Raw genomic sequence first — 22,900 nt, forward strand, 5'->3', positions numbered from 1 at the left:
CACATCGCGAAAGCAGGCGGCCTCCTACACACAGGAGGCAATCCTTTGGACCCCCTGAGCATTAAGGGCCACGGAATAAGGCACACAAACGGCTGGGCAAGCAGTGGGGTGCTACCCATACACAACATAGCGCCTAATCGCCAACCGCCCGTCTTTCAGCAAGCCAGAAAGGAGAAGTGGCGCAGGTACTGAAAAGCGCGAATTGGGACCAGGTGGGGGCGCGAGTACCAAGGGACTGGACAGCACCTCGGCGGCGGGGGGGCACTACTGACGGGAACTATGGCAGGCAGAGGCCCAAAGCATAACTCAACGCAATCCAGATTAGACAAATTTGCATACGACAAACACAACCCCCCCCAGGCGGAGCCCCGTACGTCCACAGGGAAAACACCAGAAAGAGAGGGGTCCAAGAAAGCAACGCTTGAGGACGTCATGAGAGCCCTGGCGCAGGTGCAAGCAACGGTGGGGTCCACCGCTACAGAGATCACCCTATTGCGCGCAGACTTTCACAAAATGAGCGAGAGAGTGAAACAGGTTGAGGTGGTCACGAAATCCTTGGTAGAGGACGTTTCGGAACTACAAATCGCGATGGAGCGGGTGGAGGCCGACAACAAAGCGCTCAAGGAGAAATTGGATGACCAAGAAGGGCGCTCGAGAAGGAATAACGTCCGCATTCTCAGAGTTCCGGAATCTGAGGGCACCCACGCAATGGACCTCTATGTGGAAGAGCTGATCAAGACGCAACTTCAACCAAAGGGACTCTCACACTTTTTCTGAGTTTAACGGGCGCATAGAGTCCCAGGCGGGAAGCCAAAAACAGGGCCCCCACCCCCGAGACCAATATTGGCAAGACTCTTTAACTTTCGCGACCGGGACGCTATTTTGCAGGCGGCGAGGGTGTCGGCACTGATCCAGATTCAAAACTCCACCCTCGCCTTCTTCCCAGACTACACGGCTGAGGTCTCCCGACGGAGAAGGACCTTTCTGGAGGTTAAAAAGGCGTTAAGGGCGAAGGAACTGTCTTATTCTATGTTATTCCCGGCTCAGCTAAGAGTGGTGGCAGACAATAAAGTGTGGTTCTTCGATACGCCGGAGGCGGCCCGAGACTGGCTGGAGGGTTGGAGACAAGTAGGACTGCCCCGCCGCACGAATAGGTCCAACCGGAATCAAAAAGAAGACGGCCAAGGGGGATCGCAGGCATCCGGCAGAGATGGAGCGGCCCGATCGCCGACACAGGAGAACTCTGGAGCTGAGGGAGGCGTGGAATCATGAGCACCCGATCTGCCCAAGAATGTTACTAGATAAGGACATTGCCGGTTGGTTGCGCTTGGACACTGGCCTGGGGGGCCTCCGAAGAGGGAAGGGAAGCTGCCTGACCCGGGGGACACTTCACCCCAGCAAGCAAGTACACTGTTATTGGGATGGGTAAAGCACTCTAAGTTGGGGGGGCAGGCGGCGGTTCTATGTCCGTTGAGCAGGGAGGCAGGGCGGGGGGTGGTAAGGGGGGGGGCAGTTTCGTTGTTTTTCATGTTCTACAGGTACAGGCAAGACACATTACGTGACACACACTCTCAATAGGCTTCTGAAACGGATAAAAGACTTGGGTGATGGGATGCACCGGGCACTGACTTGGCTTCAATGGCGAACATGCACGACTCACAATCCACTGCACCCGAGGGTGGGGCACTGAGGTCTATAGTCGCTCCCCTCCGGCTTCTGACCTGGAATGTACGAGGGCTGGGGGACAAGATCAAGCGTGGTTTAGTAATGCATGCATTAAAGAGGCAGGGTCCTGCCTTAGTACTCCTGCAGGAAACACACCTCACCGGAGGGGCGTCCAAAGCGCTGGACAGGAGGGGGTACTCCATGGCTGTACACTCGGAGTTCACATCAGGCTCCAGGGGAACGGGTATTCTGGTTAGGAAATCATTCCCGTTCATGATACTGAGTACCAAAGTTGACGACCAGGGCTGCTTCGCGGCGATTCAGGGGCAGTGGGAGGGGAGGCTCATGAATGTTGTATCAGTGTATATACCTCCGGCGCTCCACTCAGTTATGCTGCCAGCGTTGGGGGATTTTCTCCTGACTCTGCCGGAGGGCGATATAATTGTCGGAGGAGACTTCAACGCGACAATAGACGCCACCGCAGATAGGTTCCCGGTCATGATCCGGCCCCCCGGACCTTCCCGCTTCCAAAGATTCTTGGAGGCCTTGGGTTTGGTGGGCATATGGAGGCACGTACACCCAACTGCAAAACAGTACACTTATCACTCCACAGTACATAACAGTCTGACTCGGATAGACTACTTTCTGGCGTTGGGAAACGGCCTGCAGCTAGTGGAAAGCATTAAAATTCAACCCAGGGGGATATCATATCATTCCCCAGTCGTCTTAACCCTCTCCACCCAGGAGAAATCACGCAGGAGGATTTATCCCATACATGCATCGTATCTTAAGGTCCCCAAAGTTAAAAAGGCACTCAGGACTGCGACTAAACACTATTTCCAAGAAAACACGGCATCGGTACAGTCACCCGCTGTCCTATGGGAGACGTACAAGACAGTTTTAAGGGGACAAGCAATAGCGTCCATTGCACGTTATAAGCGTGAGAGGACACTGGAACTAACCAAAATAGAATTGGCACTACAAGAAGCAGACGTCGCCCATACGGCAGACCCGACGCCAGATACGTCTCACACGTTACTCCTATGTCAGCAGCAGCATAAGGAACACTTACAACATCAGACGTCTGAGCGACTCACTGCAACTACACATAGAGTATATGACGTTGGGGACAAGGCCGGGAAAATGCTGGCCTGGCTGGACAAGAGAGGGGAAGCACTAAGGGGATTCAGCAAGTGTACGATAAGGAGGGAGTAGCGCACACACGCCCGGAAGAGGTAGTAAGGGCCTTGCAGAACATTTTGAGGCTGTATACACCCCATACATAGTAGTGACGGCGGACATGGCACGCGCATCGCTTAGTCACATTGTCACACAAACGCTACCGTTGGAGGCGGTCACGGAGCTAGAGGCAGATATTACGACAGAGGAAGTACGACGGGCCATACATGAGGTAAGGGCAGGGAAAGCACCGGGACCTAACGGCATCCCAATAGAATGGTATCAATCTATGTCTGAACAACTCAGTGGGCTCCTATTGGCCATGTACACTGAGAGTCTGCAAACGGCCGAACTTCCGTTGGAGCAACAGACGGCCACAATTGTGGCTATCCCCAAGCCCGGAAAACCACCGGCGGAGTGTACGTCTTACCGCCCCATCTCCCTTCTTAATGCGGAAGTTAAAATTTTGGCGAAGCTTCTGGCTACCAGGTTAATCTCCCACCTCCCGCAACTGATACATCCAGACCAATTGGGCTTTATGCCCCACAGAAATACCGCCCTCAACCTGAGACGGGTGCATGGAGTGTTGGCTAATGTCCCGTCACACTCCGCCCCAGCAGTCATTTTGGCACTTGATACGAAGATGGCCTTCGATTTGGTGGAATGGCAATACCTCTTTGAGGTTTTGTCCCATATGGGGTTTGGTCCTAAATTCGTAGCCTGGGTTCGGTTGCTGTACACTAATCCCATAGCGCAGGTAGTGGCGAACGGCCACATTTCCCCTACATTCCCCTTGGCACGAGGCACGCGGCAGGGATGCCCCCTTTCCCCGCTACTCTTTGCAATAGCGCTGGAGCCCCTAGCAACACTGATACGCTCGACTCCACTACTGAGAGGGATCACCTGGGCGGAGGGGTGGGAGGATCGTCTCTCACTCTACGCTGATGATATGCTCGTCTACCTAACAGATCCGGACCGTAGTATACCGGAAATGCTGGCTTTGTGTGATGCGCAAGGGAAAGTCTCGGGATACAACATAAACTGGGCAAAGTCCGAACTGTATGTCCTGCAGGGACCGCCCCCCGTCCTAGAGGCTGACTGTCCCTTGCGACTAGCGGGGTCCTCCTTTAAATACCTTGCCATACACGTCACAAGAGACCCAACGGAGTTCTTCGACAAGAATCTGAAACCGCCGTTAGAACGGTTGAAACACGATGTCAAATACTGGGCGATATTGCCATTGACACTATTGGGCAGAGCGGCGCTCTACAAAATAATGTCGTTACCTAGATTTCTTTACGTACTAGCTAATACACCCTACCCGATATCGCCCGGATACTTCAGGCGGGTATCAGCATTGGTATCCAACCTGCTATGGAGCAATCGCCCAGCACGTATAGCACAGGCTAAAATTAACAGGAGTTGGTACGACGGAGACCTTGCACTGCCGAACCTCCTATTATATTATTGGGCGGCCCAATTGAAGCCCATCAACCAGTGGTTGCACGCTACCCAGGAAGACCCTGCTTACAGGGCTGACAGAGCGCAGTTAGGTACCAATAGTATGCTAGCAGCCCTCTATGATAAACGCCTCGTAAAAAAGATGGTGGGACCCACATGGGACCCACAAGACTTACGACTGCACTATGGCATACAGCACAGGCTAAATTAGGGTGGAAGGGGCGAATCACTAAGCTCACCCCACCGTGGGATGCCAGAGCTTTGGGGAACCTGAGACAGTGCAAAGGCTTCACACAATGGGACAACATTGGTATATAAGCGGTGGGAGACCTGTGGGACAAAGGTACAGTAATTCCCTTCACACAGCTATGACAGTAATATGAGCTAGGAGTGACGGAATCGTATAGATATGTGCAAATTCGACACGCACTGCGTTCAGCCATACCACCAGACTCGGAGGTCCCGGAGGCATCCCCCCTTGAGGACCGTCTCCTCACACACTACATGCAGCAAAGTGCTACGTAACTCACTTACCGTAAACTGCTGAACAACCTACCGGACCCTACACTGACACTGAGAGAAAAATGGGTAGCAGAAGTGGGAGACATAGATGATTCAGAATGGAACGAGGCACTGGCCTCACCGAAGGAGGTGGGCATATCGGCCAGGCTCCGTTTAGTGCAGCTTAAGGTATTGCACTGGGTGTATTATACGAGAACGACACTACACACAATACAGCGGACACACCATCCTTACGGTCTACGCGGGTGCGGGGAGGAGGGTACATTTCTACATACTATATGGGATTGCCCTCGTATAGTGGAGTATTGGAGACAAATAATGCGCTCAAGCGATGGGGCAGTCTCTGGTCCCTGAGCCGCGCAAATGCCAGTTGAATACCTGGGACCCGAACGATCTCACCAGGCATGGCCAAACGTGGTCCACGATAGGCATGATAATAGCGAAACGAGATATAGCTCAGAAGTGGGGTGCGGCAGAGGCACCCACGTTGGCACACTGGTGTACAAACATGGATTGGGTGATGATCACAGAGAGGGCGGTCTACACAGCAAGGGCTTGCCCACGCAAATGGAACAAGATATGGACCAAATGGAACGTATATAGGGGAGAGATCTGCAAACCACTGCAGGAGGACGAGCAATTGACATCAGATGAAGAGGAGGAGGTAGAGTGAGACGGGAGGGGTGGGCGGACTCCGGGACCATATAATCCAACAATGAACTGCGCAATGGTTGGGGGGGGGGGGGGAGGGCGGGCCTGTTTGTCCGACCCACTACAGCACTTGATTTGGGTCATCCGCCCGAGGGTGGGTTGAACACTAATTCAGTCGGAGTTGGGGAGTTTTCCTTTTACCAAAGGATAGTAACTGTCGTATACAGGTCAGGACAGAGGATGTGTGCTAACCAAGGTGTCTGCCTTACGGTGTGTATTTTGTTGGTTTTTTATTTACTTTAGATGGTTTCTACAAAACAGAAAATATGGACCTATATGTAATCCAGTATGAAAGTGTAGGTTCAGTACGCACGATACTCCACCACGCCGCCGGACTTAACGACAGGATGGAATATAGTTGTTTTTTTGTAAATATGTATATATGCTCTGACATTTGTTTTGTGACCTCACTGAAATTCTAACTCCATGTTTATTTTCATCTACCTCATTTCGTTTCACTCCCAACTTCACATACTTCCATGAGCCTGTTATTTTTTTCATCTTTCTTCCATTTTTCTCTTGTTTTTTCATCTTCCTTCATTCTTTTATTGTACTTCACTACTATAATCTCGTACTTTTGTTTTTGCACTTTTTTGTTTTATACTTATGTTTCATACTCTGGTATTTCTGGTCAGACTCCCAATTCACTATCGTCTTTTCTTACTGTCAAGCTGCACTCGCCTAAGATGGCCGACAAGCTACCAGTCCATTGTCTATGTCCATTTGCTATTTCCATTAACATACCCTGATCCGAGAAACAAGTGAGTCACGTTTTGGACCAATTTTAACCTTATCATTTTATTCTCCATCCTTCACACTTCGGTAACACTGTTCAAACCCACCATGTATAATTGTTTCTTTTTATTCCGTTACACGCTTTGTCGTTATTTTTCACCTCTTAAAGATGGCCGACACAGAATTAGTCTACTTTTAATTTTAAATTTTATCAACACATCCCGAGAATACTTAACGGGACCGCGTTACCCATACACAGGTAGGCAACACCGAACCGACCACTTCAGGAAGATACACGCCACAGAGCCCATGCGGTAAGACTTAACACACTTGGTCTCTACACTTTCCGTTATCTTAGAACAAGTGTCACTGTATATCTGCTCATCACTTTTTCACCTTCCACCATCCTTGATTGTAGCATGTCGTACCGGCCGATTGATCCCAGCGTCTTTTTTCTACACACCACCGAGTCTTGATTTTTAACAGTAGCGCGTCGTCACGCTTTTAAGTGCACCAACATAGACCAATTCCATTAGGTTAAGAGCACCCGTTCTCGAACGCATCATAAGCACGGACCCCGGCACAGCAACCTTTGTAGACTCGAAAAACTCATGATGTTTATTCTTAGTCACCTCGATGTTTTACTGCTTCGTTTGGCACCGCTTATGTTTCGTTTTCCCTCAGTAGCCATCGCGCTGTAATGTCGAAGAGCAACCACACCTGGCATTTTTCCTTTCATTCCTTAGATCACATGCCATTCCCCTGACGAAGGGCAAAGTTCCGAAATACATAGGGATATACAGGCATTGAAATTGACCGCAGCATAATAAAGAAGTGATATTTCATTTTGTGTAAAACAATGAACACAAGAAGATAACATTGTGAGGCAACAATGTACAAGCATAATTAAAGATGAACTTGTGATACAACAATGAGAAATGAAACTCTGCGTAATTCTGTTACGATAAAGACGGAGTGAATTTTGCATACACAACGTGAGACTACTTCTCGGAAGGAGTGACATAAGGGCACAGTGTCATTCAGGTGACACTGCATCTTTTGAGTGTTTTGATAGAAACATGTTTTCCACACCAAGAAAAGGACTACATGCATTTCACCCACAGACGGTAGCTAGACAAGGAAGACAACTGCCCCTATCCACCACCTTTAACTCAACCTCTTCACTCCCTCACATCAACAAACCCCAGAAACCTGGACATTGCTCCTTTCATCTGTTAAAGCTTTATGGATATGCTAACAACATAAATACAATTGTACAGACAAGAGTAACCACTGAACTAAATTTTAAAAGCATTTTATGTTGGATTATTTCATTGCAGAAATCAAGTAAGCAGACACGAGGCACTTCCTTAACCTGAGATTATGCTCGAGATGCCCTTTTCACTCCTACAAGAAGAGTACAATGCCATCAGCTTACACAACAGATATCACTTGCATAATGAAAACCATTTAAGATAAGTAATTGGAGGAGAATTGCTATTGAATAATGTTAGTAGGATAACTGATCAGAAAAAAAGAAAGAAAGGTAAACGCTTTTCTGCAAGTTTTAGTGTCATCAGCAATCGGCCACGTGAGAAACTGCTCATCAGTGTTAAACAGGGTTAGGTCACACAGATAGACCCATTCCTGTTCTCTTCAACCATTCCGAATGTAAACCTATAAGAAAACTGAAATGCGTTCATCAATACAAAAAGAAATATGTGCAAACAATATCTACAATCCGGCCAATAGTTTAGGTTATAAATGGGTTTGAAATAACCGTTGCACGTCTGAGGACACAAGCCAGCACCAAAGGGATCTTAAATAGTGAACATTTAACGCCTACAAGCATGGATCATTGAGTGTTAGGTTGTGAAGAACACTTAAAACAAGGCCGTATGTCGAAATACCTTCGGGTACCATCACTTTCCTCTTCATCTTATTGACAAAGGTTTCTGTGAAAAGGGCCTCCTAGGTTTGTTACAAATAAACATTACATAATTCTTACCTGAAGCCACATAACTAGAGGTAATTCAGTATAACTCTTTGTGGGGTTATTAGCATAATACAGCCACCAGAACATGTATGCATCGCTCCTCACACGAATATATCCCCATGCTTCTTTGTCTTCTGTTCTAATCGTAGCACCTAAATGGAAAAAAACAAAGAACCTGCCTTCTCAGTTTGGTGAAAAAAACCATGAATAGATTTTCCTGACATCTGCTTAAATGAAATAGCTCTGCAGCATAAATCCTTCAAAGAAAATTACAGGCTTTGAAATCCTGTTGCACATCAAACAAACTTACAGTTCAAGTGAAAAAAATGAAAACACGAACCTCCAAACGCCTGAATTAATGTACGTGGTGTTTAAATAAAGCTTCCCTTGAGCAGGTCAGGGAGTAGAGATATCTTGGACTTATATATGCAAGCAATTTAAATTGGGATAAGCATAAAAAGGGATCCAAGTGCTATGAACTTTGAATGCACTGAAACAGTATGATGACGTTTGGGGGTTATACATCCAACCCTATTAGGAAGTCCATATTAAGCAAATGTATTTCCCAAGCACTCTATTATTATTATTATTTATTATTATTATTATGCGTTCTTATATAGCGCTCGATTACCCGTAGGCATCTCGGCGCTTGCCTTGGGAACCCGTCCTGGTTTTTCCCTGTGAGATACCCGTACTTGGCATCCCCAAGGTGAAAGTCAGGCATCCCGCCGCGGGGGGGCCGTAGTGGAGATTAAGCAAGCTAATGCCCAGAGCTGCAGAGTGTGAACCTGTGACTCGAGTAGGCACCGAAACGAATTATCGAGTCCGTGGATATTTAGGCTCAAGACCCTGCCACGTCGGGAATTGAAGCCTGGTCCCGGGTCGGACCTCTGCTTCAGGGTCTGCCGCCTCTAACCAGTGAGCCACACTTCTCCACTCTATGGCACTAAATTATTAGCTCTTAATCATTGTGTGGTTAGATATTTTGTTTTAGTGAATCACTGCACAAAGATGCGTTTGAATCTACCTAAAATTGCAATTATCTAGGCAATTAGGCAGAAACTGACTTTTGAATCCTCGCCTCTGCAGGCATGTTCACAAGCCCGTGGTTTCTTTTCTGTACTATTCGCCCAAACAGTGAAAAAGAACAAAAACAAAAAAAATTACTTTCCACTCTTATGGTGCAGGATCTGCATACTCGATCGGCATAACCTTTTAATGTTTTCCAAAAATGTATTGCAAATCTAACAGATAGAAACAATGAAGTAAATGTAACGTAATGTATAAATATGTACTGATCCTCAAACAACCACCTAGCAGAGGATGGGGGCCTTGTATCAAAAAGATAACCTGTGAAATCTATATGTTTCATGTATATGTGTTTGTTTGTATGTATATGTGCAGAAAAAAAGACCTATTAAAAAATATATTTAAAAAAAAAAAAAAGAAAAGAAGGTTAGGTAGAGACATTTTAAAAACTGATAGTTTACCCCATAAAAAATGCTCTGAAGGGTGGAGTAAGAGGGAATACTATCCTTCTAGATCGACTGTCTCCAGGGAAGAGGCAGTCAATAGCACTTATGCCAACTAGTCTTTGAGATGCGAGGACTTTTATTATCTGTATAGGATACCCAACAGGTAGGTAAGGAGTATAATTCTGCGATTCTTAATAGGTGTGGTTCGAACGTACAGAACTGCTGGCTTTAGAAAAAAGTTGTTGAAAACCTTGGATATCACCTGCGCGAATTTAAACTGAAATAGTAAGTGGTACATCACATCCTATACTGTCCCTTCTTTATCAGTGAGAGAAAAAAGGCCCTCTGACCAGTGTTAAGGAAGCATGTGGTTAGAGGACAGACTGATGCACAAGTCACCCTATATTCTTTGAAGCACTGCCTTTGCACTTTGGTCTTTTACCTTGTAACGTATGGGTTTATTCAGAATTTGTTTTACTACTTTTAACATCCGTTGACAGACATTGTGTAAAAAGGATATAAAAGACTTTTACTTTTGTGTATTGCTATTTTCGTTTTTGTATAATTTGGCTGTTGCTGTTTTACTGCATTATTGTATTTCAAAAAACGTAATTCTGAATTGGATTGAGAATCACAGAAGGAATTTTTCAAGGAACTAGAAAAAGGGATTGTTATCTTCAAATAACTTTGGGAAAACGGGTTCTGATGTGCTGTGGACTGAAATCTGCAAAAGTTGCTTTGATGTTGTCACACTCATTCTGATTTTTAAAGATCTGCTGATAGCCTATAAATATTGCCAACTCCACTAAAACCTGCTTGTTATAATCTTATTGGGTTAGACCAGTATATTTAAAGTACACAATTTATCACTCTATTTTTCTATGTTGATTAGGAAGCTGTGTCCCATTATTTGAAATGTTGACCTTGCCGCCATTGGTTGACCTATTAACCGTCCCATCCACCTACACCCCTGATGTTTGGGTCTAGTTGGGCCCATACCTTACACTACTCCTCCATTCTTGCCAAAAGCTGCAGTAAGCCTGCAGGAGTCCTCCTCGGTAGAGACACATTCATACAAATAAAGAGGATGAGAATCCTTTCTTTCACAATGCATAACACGCATCATCATTGTTTGATCCAATCCACCACTACATTGGCTGTCTAAGCCCACCATAGTTAGAATTAGGTATTGTAGTACAAGCTCACGATCACAGTCCTCAATAGTGGCTTCATATTCATTGCATCTAGCTCTCTCCACCGTACAGTTTCTTCTAAAGAGTCAAAGTCCTAGCTGTAGTCTTTATAGGCAACTGTAAAAGACCTGTTTACAAAATAAACGTTTAGAGAGGAGACTGTACAAGGTTGGTTGAAGTAGTGAACACAGCTTATGCCGAAGTTCGTATTTATCCCCAGACACTTTCTAAAGAACTAGTTTCATCTCCCGAAAGACACCACTGAAGCAATAATATTTCTTTATCTACACATAATGTGGGACATTTTCTTTGTTCAATAAATTCACTGTAACGTCTTTTTAAAAGATAATAAACCGTTTCATAATAATATCCTGGCAGGTGCAGCTACAATGAATCTCTGGGGAGCCTACAGAACTGTTATACTTATATGTAGTCCTATTTGGAAAAATAAATCTCTTATGATGGAGAACGGAGCACTTCGAAACAAAAGTAGAAAAGCAGACACCAGATAAAACATTTCCGCACTTACTAAAGGGAACTGTAGTGTTGCACACTTCACTCAAGCACCATTATGGAAACTCCCGAGACAGGAGGGTTCCTGGGCGTTCCCCCTGGGCGTGCATACGATAGTATACCCTGGTATCGGGCCAACTAATAAATATAGCAAAACCAAAGGAAATGATGGACGGAGCGTTGACAATACAAGCACTCATCCCCAGTCAACTGATCTGGGTTTAATCCATCACCATTCCTTAGCCCACTCTGCCACCCCAGTTCAGACATGGCCATATGCAAATCAGTCTGACCCTGTGCCTCATGGGAACAGTCCAGCCCGAACTGCCAAGCCATGCCTTCCCTGGACCGGAAACAAGCTTCCCAGGACCGGTTTCTGGCATTGCAGCCGTCTTCAGCCGGGCTTGCTTGAATCCAGTGGCAAAGTGAGCAAGGGACTCACGTCTGAGCATACCCTGCCAACTTATGGCGAACAAAGCAAAACCAACTAATAAATATAGCCTGTAGGACGGGCCAGGTCAGTTAGATTCCTGCCTCTGTTAGAATCTGGTTTCCGTGTCTTATTGCAGCTCACCTGCAGTAGCACACAACACTGACGTCGAGGAGGCAACACGGACCTTCCAAAACACCTGCCTCCCTTGACTGCTGTGTCAGCAACTGGTTTGCCCGAGCTACTTTATGGCAGCAAGCGTCTCTGACTCGCAGAGACCCATGAGCCCATTCTTTGCCTCGCTGCAGCATCCTTCAGGCCCGCCAGTCGGCCTTGTGGGTCCCACCACGTTGGAACAGCAGACTGGCTCTACCACTGTGGCCAAGTCCCAGAGCCGCAGCTGACAGGCCCAAGCACGGAGTACCTCCCACCAGCCTCCTGCGCACCGTCTCAGCAAACAGGTGGTCATTTTGGCAGCCCTGCCTGCTTTCATTGGCCCGAAGGCCTCGCCTGCTGCCTACCCAGACGGGGCTCTGCTGCTAGGTGGCTGACCCTCACTGTGCTACCAGTAGTTGAGGCCACAGTTCAGCAGGGCCACACCTCCTGCCTATATCACTGCATATACAAGGGTCTGCTGCCAGCCCCCCACCTGCCGTGGCACATCTTGGGGGCCTCATCTTCCTGCCTTCCCCAGCAGCCAAGACGGGTACCTGTGGAGTCTATGCTGTCAGTCCTGTCCTGCCTGACCGACATGCTGGTGAGAGCAAAGGGGGTTTGTGGAGTCCTCTGCCTGCTGCTGACGGTCCCGCAGGATGTCCATCCTAGCCCTAGAGCTTTTTGATATCACTTGGCCCCCACTGATGCAGGCTGCCCGTTGGAAGGCTTGAGTAGAACACCTTGAGACACATTTCCAGGCTGTGTACATTGACAACGACAGGAAAAGGGTGTTGCTTCTTCACCTGGGAGAAACTGATACGCACTAGATATCCAAATGTGTAGCCAATGCTTGCCCACCACACATATGCAGGACACTCAAGAACGCTATCTTGGTGCGTTTTGAACCTTATGCAAACCCAGACTATGAGCCTTTTCTCATCCGCCAAGCACGGCAGAGGCTGCACGAGTTGGTGCATGTCTCTCACAGCCATCTAAGGGAGCGGACGATCACCTGCACGCTGCCAGATGAAGAGGTTCAAAAATTTTAATTAGGTTTTCAAAAACAAAGCAAGACAAAACAAAGAAAAGGAAAACAATTGCCATACAGAATTGTAGCAAGAAACCAAATGTTCAGACAACATGTACAGAGTCAGATGATCCCCTATGGATTCTCTCATGAGAAGGAAACAAACAAAATGTAAAGCAAAAACAATATATAATATACAAAGTATCGCCATTATACAAAGGAAACCAGAAGGAAATTATAAAGTGGTTCACTGAAGGGCCTCATGCCGTCCAATAACAGGGACAGTTTCCAGCGGTCAGGCATAGGGGGAGTATAACCAGAGAATAACACATTTACTGGTGACAAACATGTGTGGGTGCTTGACTTAATCCAACATCCTATACCAGGAGACCACACCCGCCCAGAGCACGAGGAAGGGGTGGACCATGATCTATGGTGGTTCAGGGAGGTTGTCAAAGAGAAGTAAGTGTCCAAAGATGACAATACCCTGTTATTTTTATGTTTTCAGGGAGAATTCTGAAGAGAGATATTATCTGTGCCTCTTAAAAAAGATATCCAGTTGAGCCAGGCCTTAAAAGAGGAGGCAGCTGTGCTTTTCCAGTTGGCTAGTATCAGCTTACATGCCGATGTCAGTAATATGTCCACTAAGAGTCTATCATTCTGTGTTTGGATTAGAGAGTCTAGAAAGCCTTGAATTAATGATAGGAATTCCTTGTTAAGGCACATACCGCAGAGACTCTAAATAAAGTCAAACACACTGTCCCAAAAGGAGGAAACCTAGCTGCAGTAGAATAGAACATGACAGAGGTCCCCGGTAGCAGCATTACAGTTCCAACATAGAGGGTTATCTTTAAGGGACATTTTGTGAAGCCTTGACGGAATGCCCCTCTCTTGAAGGAGAGAGGGGCATTCAAGGAGCCCAAATGACTTGGGAAGTGGATGCCTTTCAATGTCCCACGATTCCCAGATATTGTTTTCCCTTTGATTTTGATCTTTGTGTTGTTGCATAGCGCTATCATGTTAGAATGAATGTCTCTAGGAGTTTATCAATTTTAATCAGAGCTCTTTTTGTATTGGAGATGAAGTATTTTCCTGAGGTAAGGGGTAATATGTTACTGGATAAAAGCGCAATAGGGTGAAGAATACCAAGTAATTATTTTTTGACTAATAGCCAGGAGGGAGTGTTGCCAGGTGGAGGGGACAGCCAAAGGGAGCCTTGTCTGGCTACGGCGGTTTGGTACTTTGTGGACAGTTAGACGTACTTTCTTGAGAGAAATTCTCGCACTTTTGTTTTGCCACAAGAATTTTGTTAAAACTTTGTCCAGTTTGTGATGGAACTCCTCGGATGGAATAAGTGATAGCATACTAATCAGATAGTTGACAATTGGTGTAATCATCATTTTGATGGTCTCGATACGGCCCCCCCAAGTTATAAATTTGGAATTCCATCCCTCCAGCAGCGATAAAAAAAAAATGTGAGTGTTCGTTTTTCATTGTGGCAGAGCGATTCTAACAAGTCTGCATTAAATTCTAGACCAAGGTATTTAATGTAGTGGCGTTGCCAAGCTAGACAAGTGAATTTGAACGGATCTCTAGTACAAAGGTTGTTCAGACCCATGATTTCAGACTTGTCTTTAAAAAGTTTATATTCGGACACCTGGGCATAATCTTCTGTGGACTTTAGTAAGGCCAAGATTGAGTGAGATGCATCTTCGGACAGGATTAATATATCGTCCGCATATGCAGCCACTTTTATTTTAAGTTATTGAAAGAAACTCCAGAAATATCTGTGTGCAGAGGGTAAGAGACCATCCGAACATACTCTAGCTGAGGGGGCACTATATAAAGTCATGACCATTCTCGTACAAGTGTAACCGAGGTTATATTTTAACAGGGTCTCTCTGAGAAAGGGCCAAGAGACCCTATCGAAAGCCTTCTCGCCATCAAGGGTGATGTCTACAGTGTCTGAGGTTGCGAGTTTTGCTTTCTCAATGACGTGACAAAAAAGCGGGTGTTATCACTTGAGAGTCTGTGTATCATGAAGCCCACTTAAGAGTGATTAATTAAAGACTGCAACAATCTATTGTATTCATATTTTTTGTTTGTTACAATAGAGAGTATGTGCATCATAACCGGAGATGAGGACAGCTTCTAGTGCTTAAATCTCATTTTCTAGAGTTTCTAGCTCTTTGGAATGGGCTTTATTTAATTTGGCTTGGATTACGATTAAAGAGCCTCTTACCATAGCTTTAAGTGCATCCCAGTGTGTAGTAGTAGGAGAAGTCTATGACACCAAGTTTTCCCTCAGGTAGTTCTTTATCACTGTTTCAATAGTAGTTCTAGAATGTGTGTCTTTTAGATAGATTCCTCATTTAATTTCCAAATGTTTTTAGAAACTTTTGCTTTGCTACCCGAGAGGGACAGGGTTATTTCGAGTGGTCTGAAAGTAGTCTGGGTAAGATGTCTGTCTGGTCCAGAAGGTGTGTGTGTGATTTAGAAATCAATGGGTAGTCGATCCTGAAATGAGATTTATGGGGGCTAAGAGTAAAAAGTATAGTCTCTAGTGTCCTGGTGTTGTAATTTCCATGAATCAAGGGGGTTGAATCTGTCACAAAGTTTGAGAAATGTTTTATGTGACCTAGAGGAGTGCAGAACTGAGTTGGACTGCCAGTCTAGTGTTAAGTCCATTGCAAATGGAACTGTCCGCGATCAGATCTGACATAACTAGCATCAATGCTAGAACATCGTGTGAGAAGTTAGCCTGGCATATGATGTCCACTATTCTAGTGGGCACCTTGCACCAGTCTAATCGACCCTTATTGATGGTGGTTGTAAAGTCAACCTTATAGACAAGCTATCCTAGTGGTAGCATGGACTAGCAGTCATAGGCTAAGACTTCAGAGAGCATGTGAAGCAAGCGGTTTTACCACTTATAATCCCTTGAATACCAAATGAAAGGACACCACACAAGGTATATCTATCCTAATATAATAAAGAGAGAGCCCAAACCTTTGAGGCGGGTAATCTCTGGAACCACAACACCAACCAGAACACCCAATACAGCGTTGGAAAGGGCAGTTGCAGCAGAAGGACATAGGCTATGCAGACGCCCACCATATACATTTAAAAGGTAAAAGAACCGTGCCAGCAAAGTAGTCCCTTGTGGGCGGGTCTGCGTTGTGCTGTGGGCGTGTGCTGGGGGCGTGACAAATGCTGGGGGCGTGTGGTACGTTCCGCCAGTCATGCCATGTCTCATATCGTGTGCTGTGGGCGTGTGCGGCGAGCGGGATTACGGAAAAAAAAGCAAGCGTTGTGCCCAATATTTCATTGTTTTTTCTTCCCAGGTTCTGTACATTCCAGCTCCGGGTGTCCACCCTGCTACCTTTAAATACCCAAACCTAGCCCTGAACCCTTAAAATACCCCTGTACCTCAAAACCCAAACCTACCCCTGAACCATAAAAATAACCCCGTACCCCAAAACCCACACCTACCCCAGAACCCTAAAATACCCCTGTACCCCAAAACCCAAACCTAGCCCTGAACCCTTAAAATACCCCTGTACCCCAAAACCCAAACCTACCCCTGAACCCTAAAAATACCCCTGTACCCCAAAACCCATACCTATCCCTAAACCCTAAAACTACCCCTGTACCCCATAACCCAAAACTATATCTGAACCCTTAAAATACCCAAACACCCCAAAACATATACCCCTATACCCATACTTACCATATCCAAACATAAAAAAAAAACATGCTTTTACCATTCATGCATTTACAACGAATTTCGTTGTAAATGTATGCGTGGTAAAAGCATATAAAATGTAATGCCATGCGTTACAATGGCATTGCGGAGTCATGGTACTTTCGTAATGAAAATATGCGGAGTGATGGTATGCGGAAAGAAAGCTGCGGAATAATGAGTGTTTACCCTCCGCCGGTAAGTACATTGGTGGCACGGCAGCCCACATCTCCAGCAACATACTCATATTTTTTCACCACCGATTTGAAAAATGCACAGGTCTCTCTCATTGATGGCCAGCACCGACATACACTTTTAGACATACCTCCCGCCATAAGTTGTAGAATTGCGAACTTTAGAGCTGGGGAGCTACGTTCGAATCTCGGCATCAGCTCAACATCCTGTGATTCCCGGCAAAACGCGTTGTCTCCCCGTGGCTACCACAAATGAATGTGTTCTTCTGTAATGTAAATTGTGCTCATGCCATGTTGTCGAGTTCGCGCTATATAATATTGCAAGGAAAAATAAAGTAGGGAAACTCGAGTTCACACACTACTGAACGCGTACTCTTAAGTGCATCAGCAGTGCACTGTGAATCAGAGCGTTTCACAGGCCTGTCACAAATAAGAAATGCTATCAAAACGAAATCCTTCAAAACAATATACTACTGGCCGGCAGCAATTCATACCCGGACAACGTCGGGACGGGCTTCTAGTATCAAATATATATGTATTTATTTCTAACACAACCCCTCTGCACTCTTTATGAGGTCAGAGGTCAAAGTACAACACAAGTTACTCAATTAGCATACGATAAGTTGCACATATACAGTTATGCCCTAGGGGCCTCACGAACCATATACTAAGAAAGTGGTATAAGAACCACGTCTGTAACAGTGAGTAGGCCTCGGGCCTGGTGAATCGCTGGGGCTACACTAAACAACCAATGGTTAGGAAGTAGGAGGCCCAAGGGAGACGCGTGCAGTGTCTAAACACAGTCGCGAGTTACCATTGACTTATAATGGGAAACTAAAAAAGTTACAAAGTTACTGTTTAAGGGCACTTCCGGATGGACTACGACAAAACCCCTTTAGACTAGGACACTTCGAGAGTCAAGACCCACGGGAGCACAGGAGTACTAGTGTTACCTCAACCAGGGAAGCCGGGTGCACAGGTGCATTTTGGTGTCGGGTTTCGTCTATGTTTTCTATGGAGATCTGCAAAGAAATGCTGCAGGCGACCAGAGGAAAAGTGTCTGGGTGGATCCAAGGGTGGATCGAAGATCTGAAGCACCTGAAAGCAGAGGGGACAGAGTCTGGGTCACTAGCCAGTGACCAGGAAGGCACCAAGAAGGAACCAGGCGCTGTTGCGATGATCTCAGGTGAAGAGGTGAAGCTTTTCCCTGCAGCCACGATGGCCAGGAGCTGTATTTGAGCTGTCCCACGGAGGATCTAGTTGACTGCAGTGTCGGTATCCGGATTGAACCCAACAAGCCTTGGCAAACTCAATCCACGCAGGAAGTGAAGATGGGCTTCGGTGCAGACCAGCAAGGTCTGAGGAGCTTCTCCTTTACAGGGAAGCTGGAGCAAGCCTGGAGCAACCAGGAAAGCAGTTTGGTTTCAAAGGAATGTCTTCAGGGGGCTCACTAGCCAACGGGCTAGCAATCGGGAAGACGCGTCGGGCTGAAATGCAAGAGCAGGGCCAACGCGGCACTCGTGGAGTGAGGAGGGCCGAGCTTCGGTGCAAATGGTGCTCGGGTCTAGGGCTTCTCGTAACCCAATGCACAACTGCGAGTTACCTCAGGAGTCGATGCAGTTAGCAAAATGCAGGATGTCCAGGGTGTCCGGTCCCACGTCTCTTGTGTCCGCCACAGGTCTCAGCTTTGCTGTGGATGTGGGTCGGAGTCAGAGAAGTCTGGAAGTCCAGTTCCTGTGTCGCTAAGTCTTCGGGTTCCGGCGGGAGCGTCGACAAAGCAGACCGGCAAGTTACTGGTGGTGCCTGTTTACAAAGGGTGGTCACTCCTTGACCACAAGGGAGATGTCTTCCGTCTTCTAGTCAGAATAGAATGTCGAAGGTCCAAGAGTTCTGTATCAAAGTTTCGTTCCAGGATAATCTAAAGTCCTGGGGACACAGCTCCTATACTTATACTAAGCTAAGGGCTGGATTATCTGCTAGGTCCCTCCTATGGGTGGACCTGGGAAAGGGGTGGTTACACCACTTTCCCTTTGTCCAATTTCACGCTAGAGCGGGGCTCGAGTGCCCCAGCAACAGGTTTGAACCGGGCTCCCTGTCCCAATACACATCAGCCTGTTTGGGGAGGAGCTGGCACCTCCCTGTACAAGAAACCTATTGTTCAGGCCTCCCCTGCCGGATTTTCTTCCAGCAGCAGGAGGTCAGACTTGTGTCTGTGGCAGCAGCATCCATTTTGTGATGCTGGGGCTCTGTTTGACTAAAGCAGTAACTACATGTCTTTTCCCTCTAGAAGGGTGGAATGCTACCCCCACCCCCAGAACTGGTTGGGCATAGAATTCCAAGGTGTTTGACACCTTACACGACATGTTTCGATAAAGCCAATCCAAACTTAGCATTAACCACGAGGATTATAATGCACTAACAGCTATACGGAGATGGTTCCGAAAGCTGCAGAGGGGCTCAGTTCATGCTAGGGCACCCTCTCACATAAAACCAAGCACTCTGCCTCCAGGATTGTCGAGGCCTACCATAGGAGTGACTTATAGGTGCATATGTGTCTATATGTATAGGTAGATATAGATATACTATATCCAAGTAAGGGGTGATTACACCACCTTACCCAAGCTGAGTGATCAGCCTGTGGTGTCAATTTGGAGGGCCAGCCAGGGGTGCCATAATACATGCTGCAGCCCCTGGTAGGCCTTGGATGCAACTATGCCCTGGGTACCTATGGTACACTATACTGGGGCTCACAAAGGTGATCCAGTAACCAATCTGGTATATACCTAAAGTATATAGAGTCCATTTTATAGGGAGAGAAGATAGCCTGGGGCCCTAAATAGCACGATCCCAGGCCAACTAAGTCGAAAACCAGCAAAACACTAGGCAAAAAGTTGGGGTAACCATATAGTCAGATATCCACCTTCCTACACAACGGATGCAGAATCTCGCATCAGCACCCTGAAAGACAACTCTACTGCTTCATCCAGAGTCGTAAACAACCTTTTATTACCACTAAATCCCTTCAAAGACAAGTTTCTGATCTTGAAGAAAGGAATCACAGAGGGAACCTGTGCATCTTTTACCTACCGGAAGGTTCAGAGGACTCAGCAGACTCCTGTATTAGCTTCTTGGAGAAGTGGATCCCGCAAACGACAGGAATCTCTTTTAAAAATGAATTTGAGCTTCAAAGAGCACACCGTGTTCCCTCCTTCAAGTCTACAAACAGGAGCCAAATCGGTCAGATTGTCTGCCGTCCACTAAGATATCAACGCACAGAATTAATCCTAAACTATATCCGAAGGAAAAACCATATTTTATGGAACGGCCCAAAAATCTTGATCTCGCAAGATTATTCGAAATCTACGATGGAGACTAGGAGGGGCTTCCTAGCCCTGCAACCCAGACTGAAAAACTTCAACATACAGTTCTCGTTCATCGCTCCGGCTAAATTCAAAATTCTGGTAGATGGAAGACACCATATCTTCAGTGACCACAGAGACCTACAGATTTTCCTGAATGAACGTGAGGGTGAGAGTGGAGGTTCTGTAATGGACACACATCCGGCACCGTCGACCCAGCACCGTTAATCAGTCCAGGTATTGACCCAAGCGGTTCTCAATGTCTTCGCCCATATCCTTTTGTTCTTGTGGGGTTAATTGTTTGACTCTGGGGTCTTGTTTGGTACACTGCAGCGCTTTGCTATGTGCTGTATCCCGCCTATCTGTGTCACCATTTGTAATACGAGTAGGCTTGCTAGCCATTATGGATCAATTAGTGTTCTTTGCTTAGCGCTATATAGCGCTCTGTTCCTCCTATCTGGGTCATCAATTGTAACTTGAGTAGGGTTGTTAGCCATTATGAATCAATTACTGTTCTTCGCTTGGCGCTACATAGCACTCAGTTCCATCAATCTGCTGTTAACTTCTGTTCCACTAATATGCTGTCACCTCACCTCTGTTCTCTGATTTGCTGATTTGTACACATTGAGTGTGCTTGTTAGCGATACTTATCTATTTTAGGCATGAAGGGTTTCTATCTTGCAGGTCTGGTTTAGTATTCATCGATACATCAATCATCGAGCGAGATATAGATATATATGCGTGCTCGATACTAAGCTTCTATCTAGAATCCTTTCCTGGTGTATTGGAGAAGCTTGTGATCTAATAATTAGAGTTGGATCCTTTCCGTTATTGCAAATATAACAGCTCTGCTGTATACCACGGGGCTAGCTCCGCAAAGCTGTCGCCAGGCTCACAGACAGGTTCTGGGGTGGGAGGGTAGGAGAGGGATTGGCTTGGGGTGGGTGGGGGGTTATTATTATTCTTTATCCTAATATGCATTTGTATATTTTTTGCTTGTTGCGTTCAGTGACTTCTTGCTTATACAGCTCATGTTTTTCTCTGGTTCACGTCCGCCTCTACAGACTAGCATTACCTCTATACCATAGCTCCTCTGGTCAGTCCTATGGTCAGTCCTTCTTCATTAACCTCCGGGTTCTGTGTCTCTGGATGCCCTCAGTTCCACAGGGGCTACGTACTGGGCCTTCTCACACTCTCAGACATGTTGACTTACTCCAACACTATATTCTCATAGGTAGGCATCCTCATTATAAGTATCCACACAGACTGATCTGAATCTGATAATCGCCTCTCTCAATGTTAAGGGTCTTAACAATCTGGTCAAGTGGAAGAAAATTGAAAACAATCTGTACAAACTCAAAGCAGATGTGCTTCTCCTTCAGGAAACAAAAGTATCCAATAGGGAAGTGTCCTCAGTTGGGAACATGCGGCTCTCGGACGTCCTGTGCTCCCCAGCCATAAATAAGAAGGGTGGGGTAATTACGTTAGTCACAAAAAAATCTGGCCTCTCAGTTGACTCTCACACCACAGACGGCAAGGGTAGATGGGTCCTTACAAAACTGTCTAGGAATAATGAGTGCCTTCACATTCTAAATGTGTATAGTCCGAACAATGATGATCCAGATTTCTGGGATTCCCTAATTCCGCATTTACACCAAATACCATTCAACTATCTTATCTTAGGTGGTGATCTCAATCTCCCAGATGAAGATGAAGTGAGGGCATAGTTCAGTTCATACAAGGGTGCACATCAATAACACTCAGAGAATGCATCCTGCAAGAGCCTAACAGGTCATATGACTGACATACTGTCCCTACGATGGTCCAAAGAGCTCTCCAAAGCAAGGGTGCCTCACATGGACATAGGACATCAAAGAGAAGCCTGTCAACATGATCCACAGAGAAACCTGGAAGCTGAAGTCAGAGACATCCAGACCCAAGACCCCAGGTTGGCCCTGTAGATGGTGTGGAGGTCCATTCCCCCACACAGGTGAATGCCCAGCATGAGGTAATTCATGCAGCACATGCAGTAAACTGAAATAGTTCTCCAATGTATGCTGTTCCACTCAGGAATACTCAACCCAGCAAAAAGGAGATTATCCAATCGGTCGACACACAACCCACTGGCAGAGAGCGACACTGACAACGAACAAGAAGTTGTTCATGTGGTGCCGTCTGTTGATCTGCAATGCTCAGGGCCCCAGTCGGCACCCATGTACCTCCTCAGAGTCCAAGTACAACTAATCACTGCACTAATCAACTCCGGAACCTCCATTAACGTCATGGCTTCAGATTTGTACCCCAAGCTGCTGGCTCAGCCTACCCTGCATGCAACCAAGAACGAGGTGTACGTTTTTGGTAACCGCTCACCTCTGTAGCTGGCAGGAGTCTTCCACATGGAGGTCACCAAATATACAACATCCACAAAGGCCACGGTCTGCGTGTCCCAGGAAGGTGCTGGGTTCCTTCCGAGTGGCCAAACCTTCCAAGACCTCAAGCTAGTGCATTTTGCTTTTAGTGTTCATGCCAATGACATTGACAG

At 46.4% G+C, this 22,900-nt stretch overlaps 1 protein-coding gene across 1 annotated transcript in view; it reads right to left on the minus strand.

Annotated features, from left to right (window-relative positions):
* Nucleotides 1-22,900, minus strand: part of SCPEP1 (serine carboxypeptidase 1) — a 243,017-nt gene that overhangs the window by 199,014 nt on the left and 21,103 nt on the right. The window contains exon 2 of the mRNA XM_078654401.1: nt 8,282-8,421. Within this exon, the coding sequence (XP_078510527.1) occupies nt 8,282-8,421 (140 nt within the window). The remainder of the gene's footprint in view (nt 1-8,281; nt 8,422-22,900) is intronic.

Source organism: Lissotriton helveticus, chromosome 7 (assembly GCF_964261635.1).
Source record: "Lissotriton helveticus chromosome 7, aLisHel1.1, whole genome shotgun sequence".
Lineage (NCBI taxonomy): Eukaryota > Metazoa > Chordata > Amphibia > Caudata > Salamandridae > Lissotriton > Lissotriton helveticus.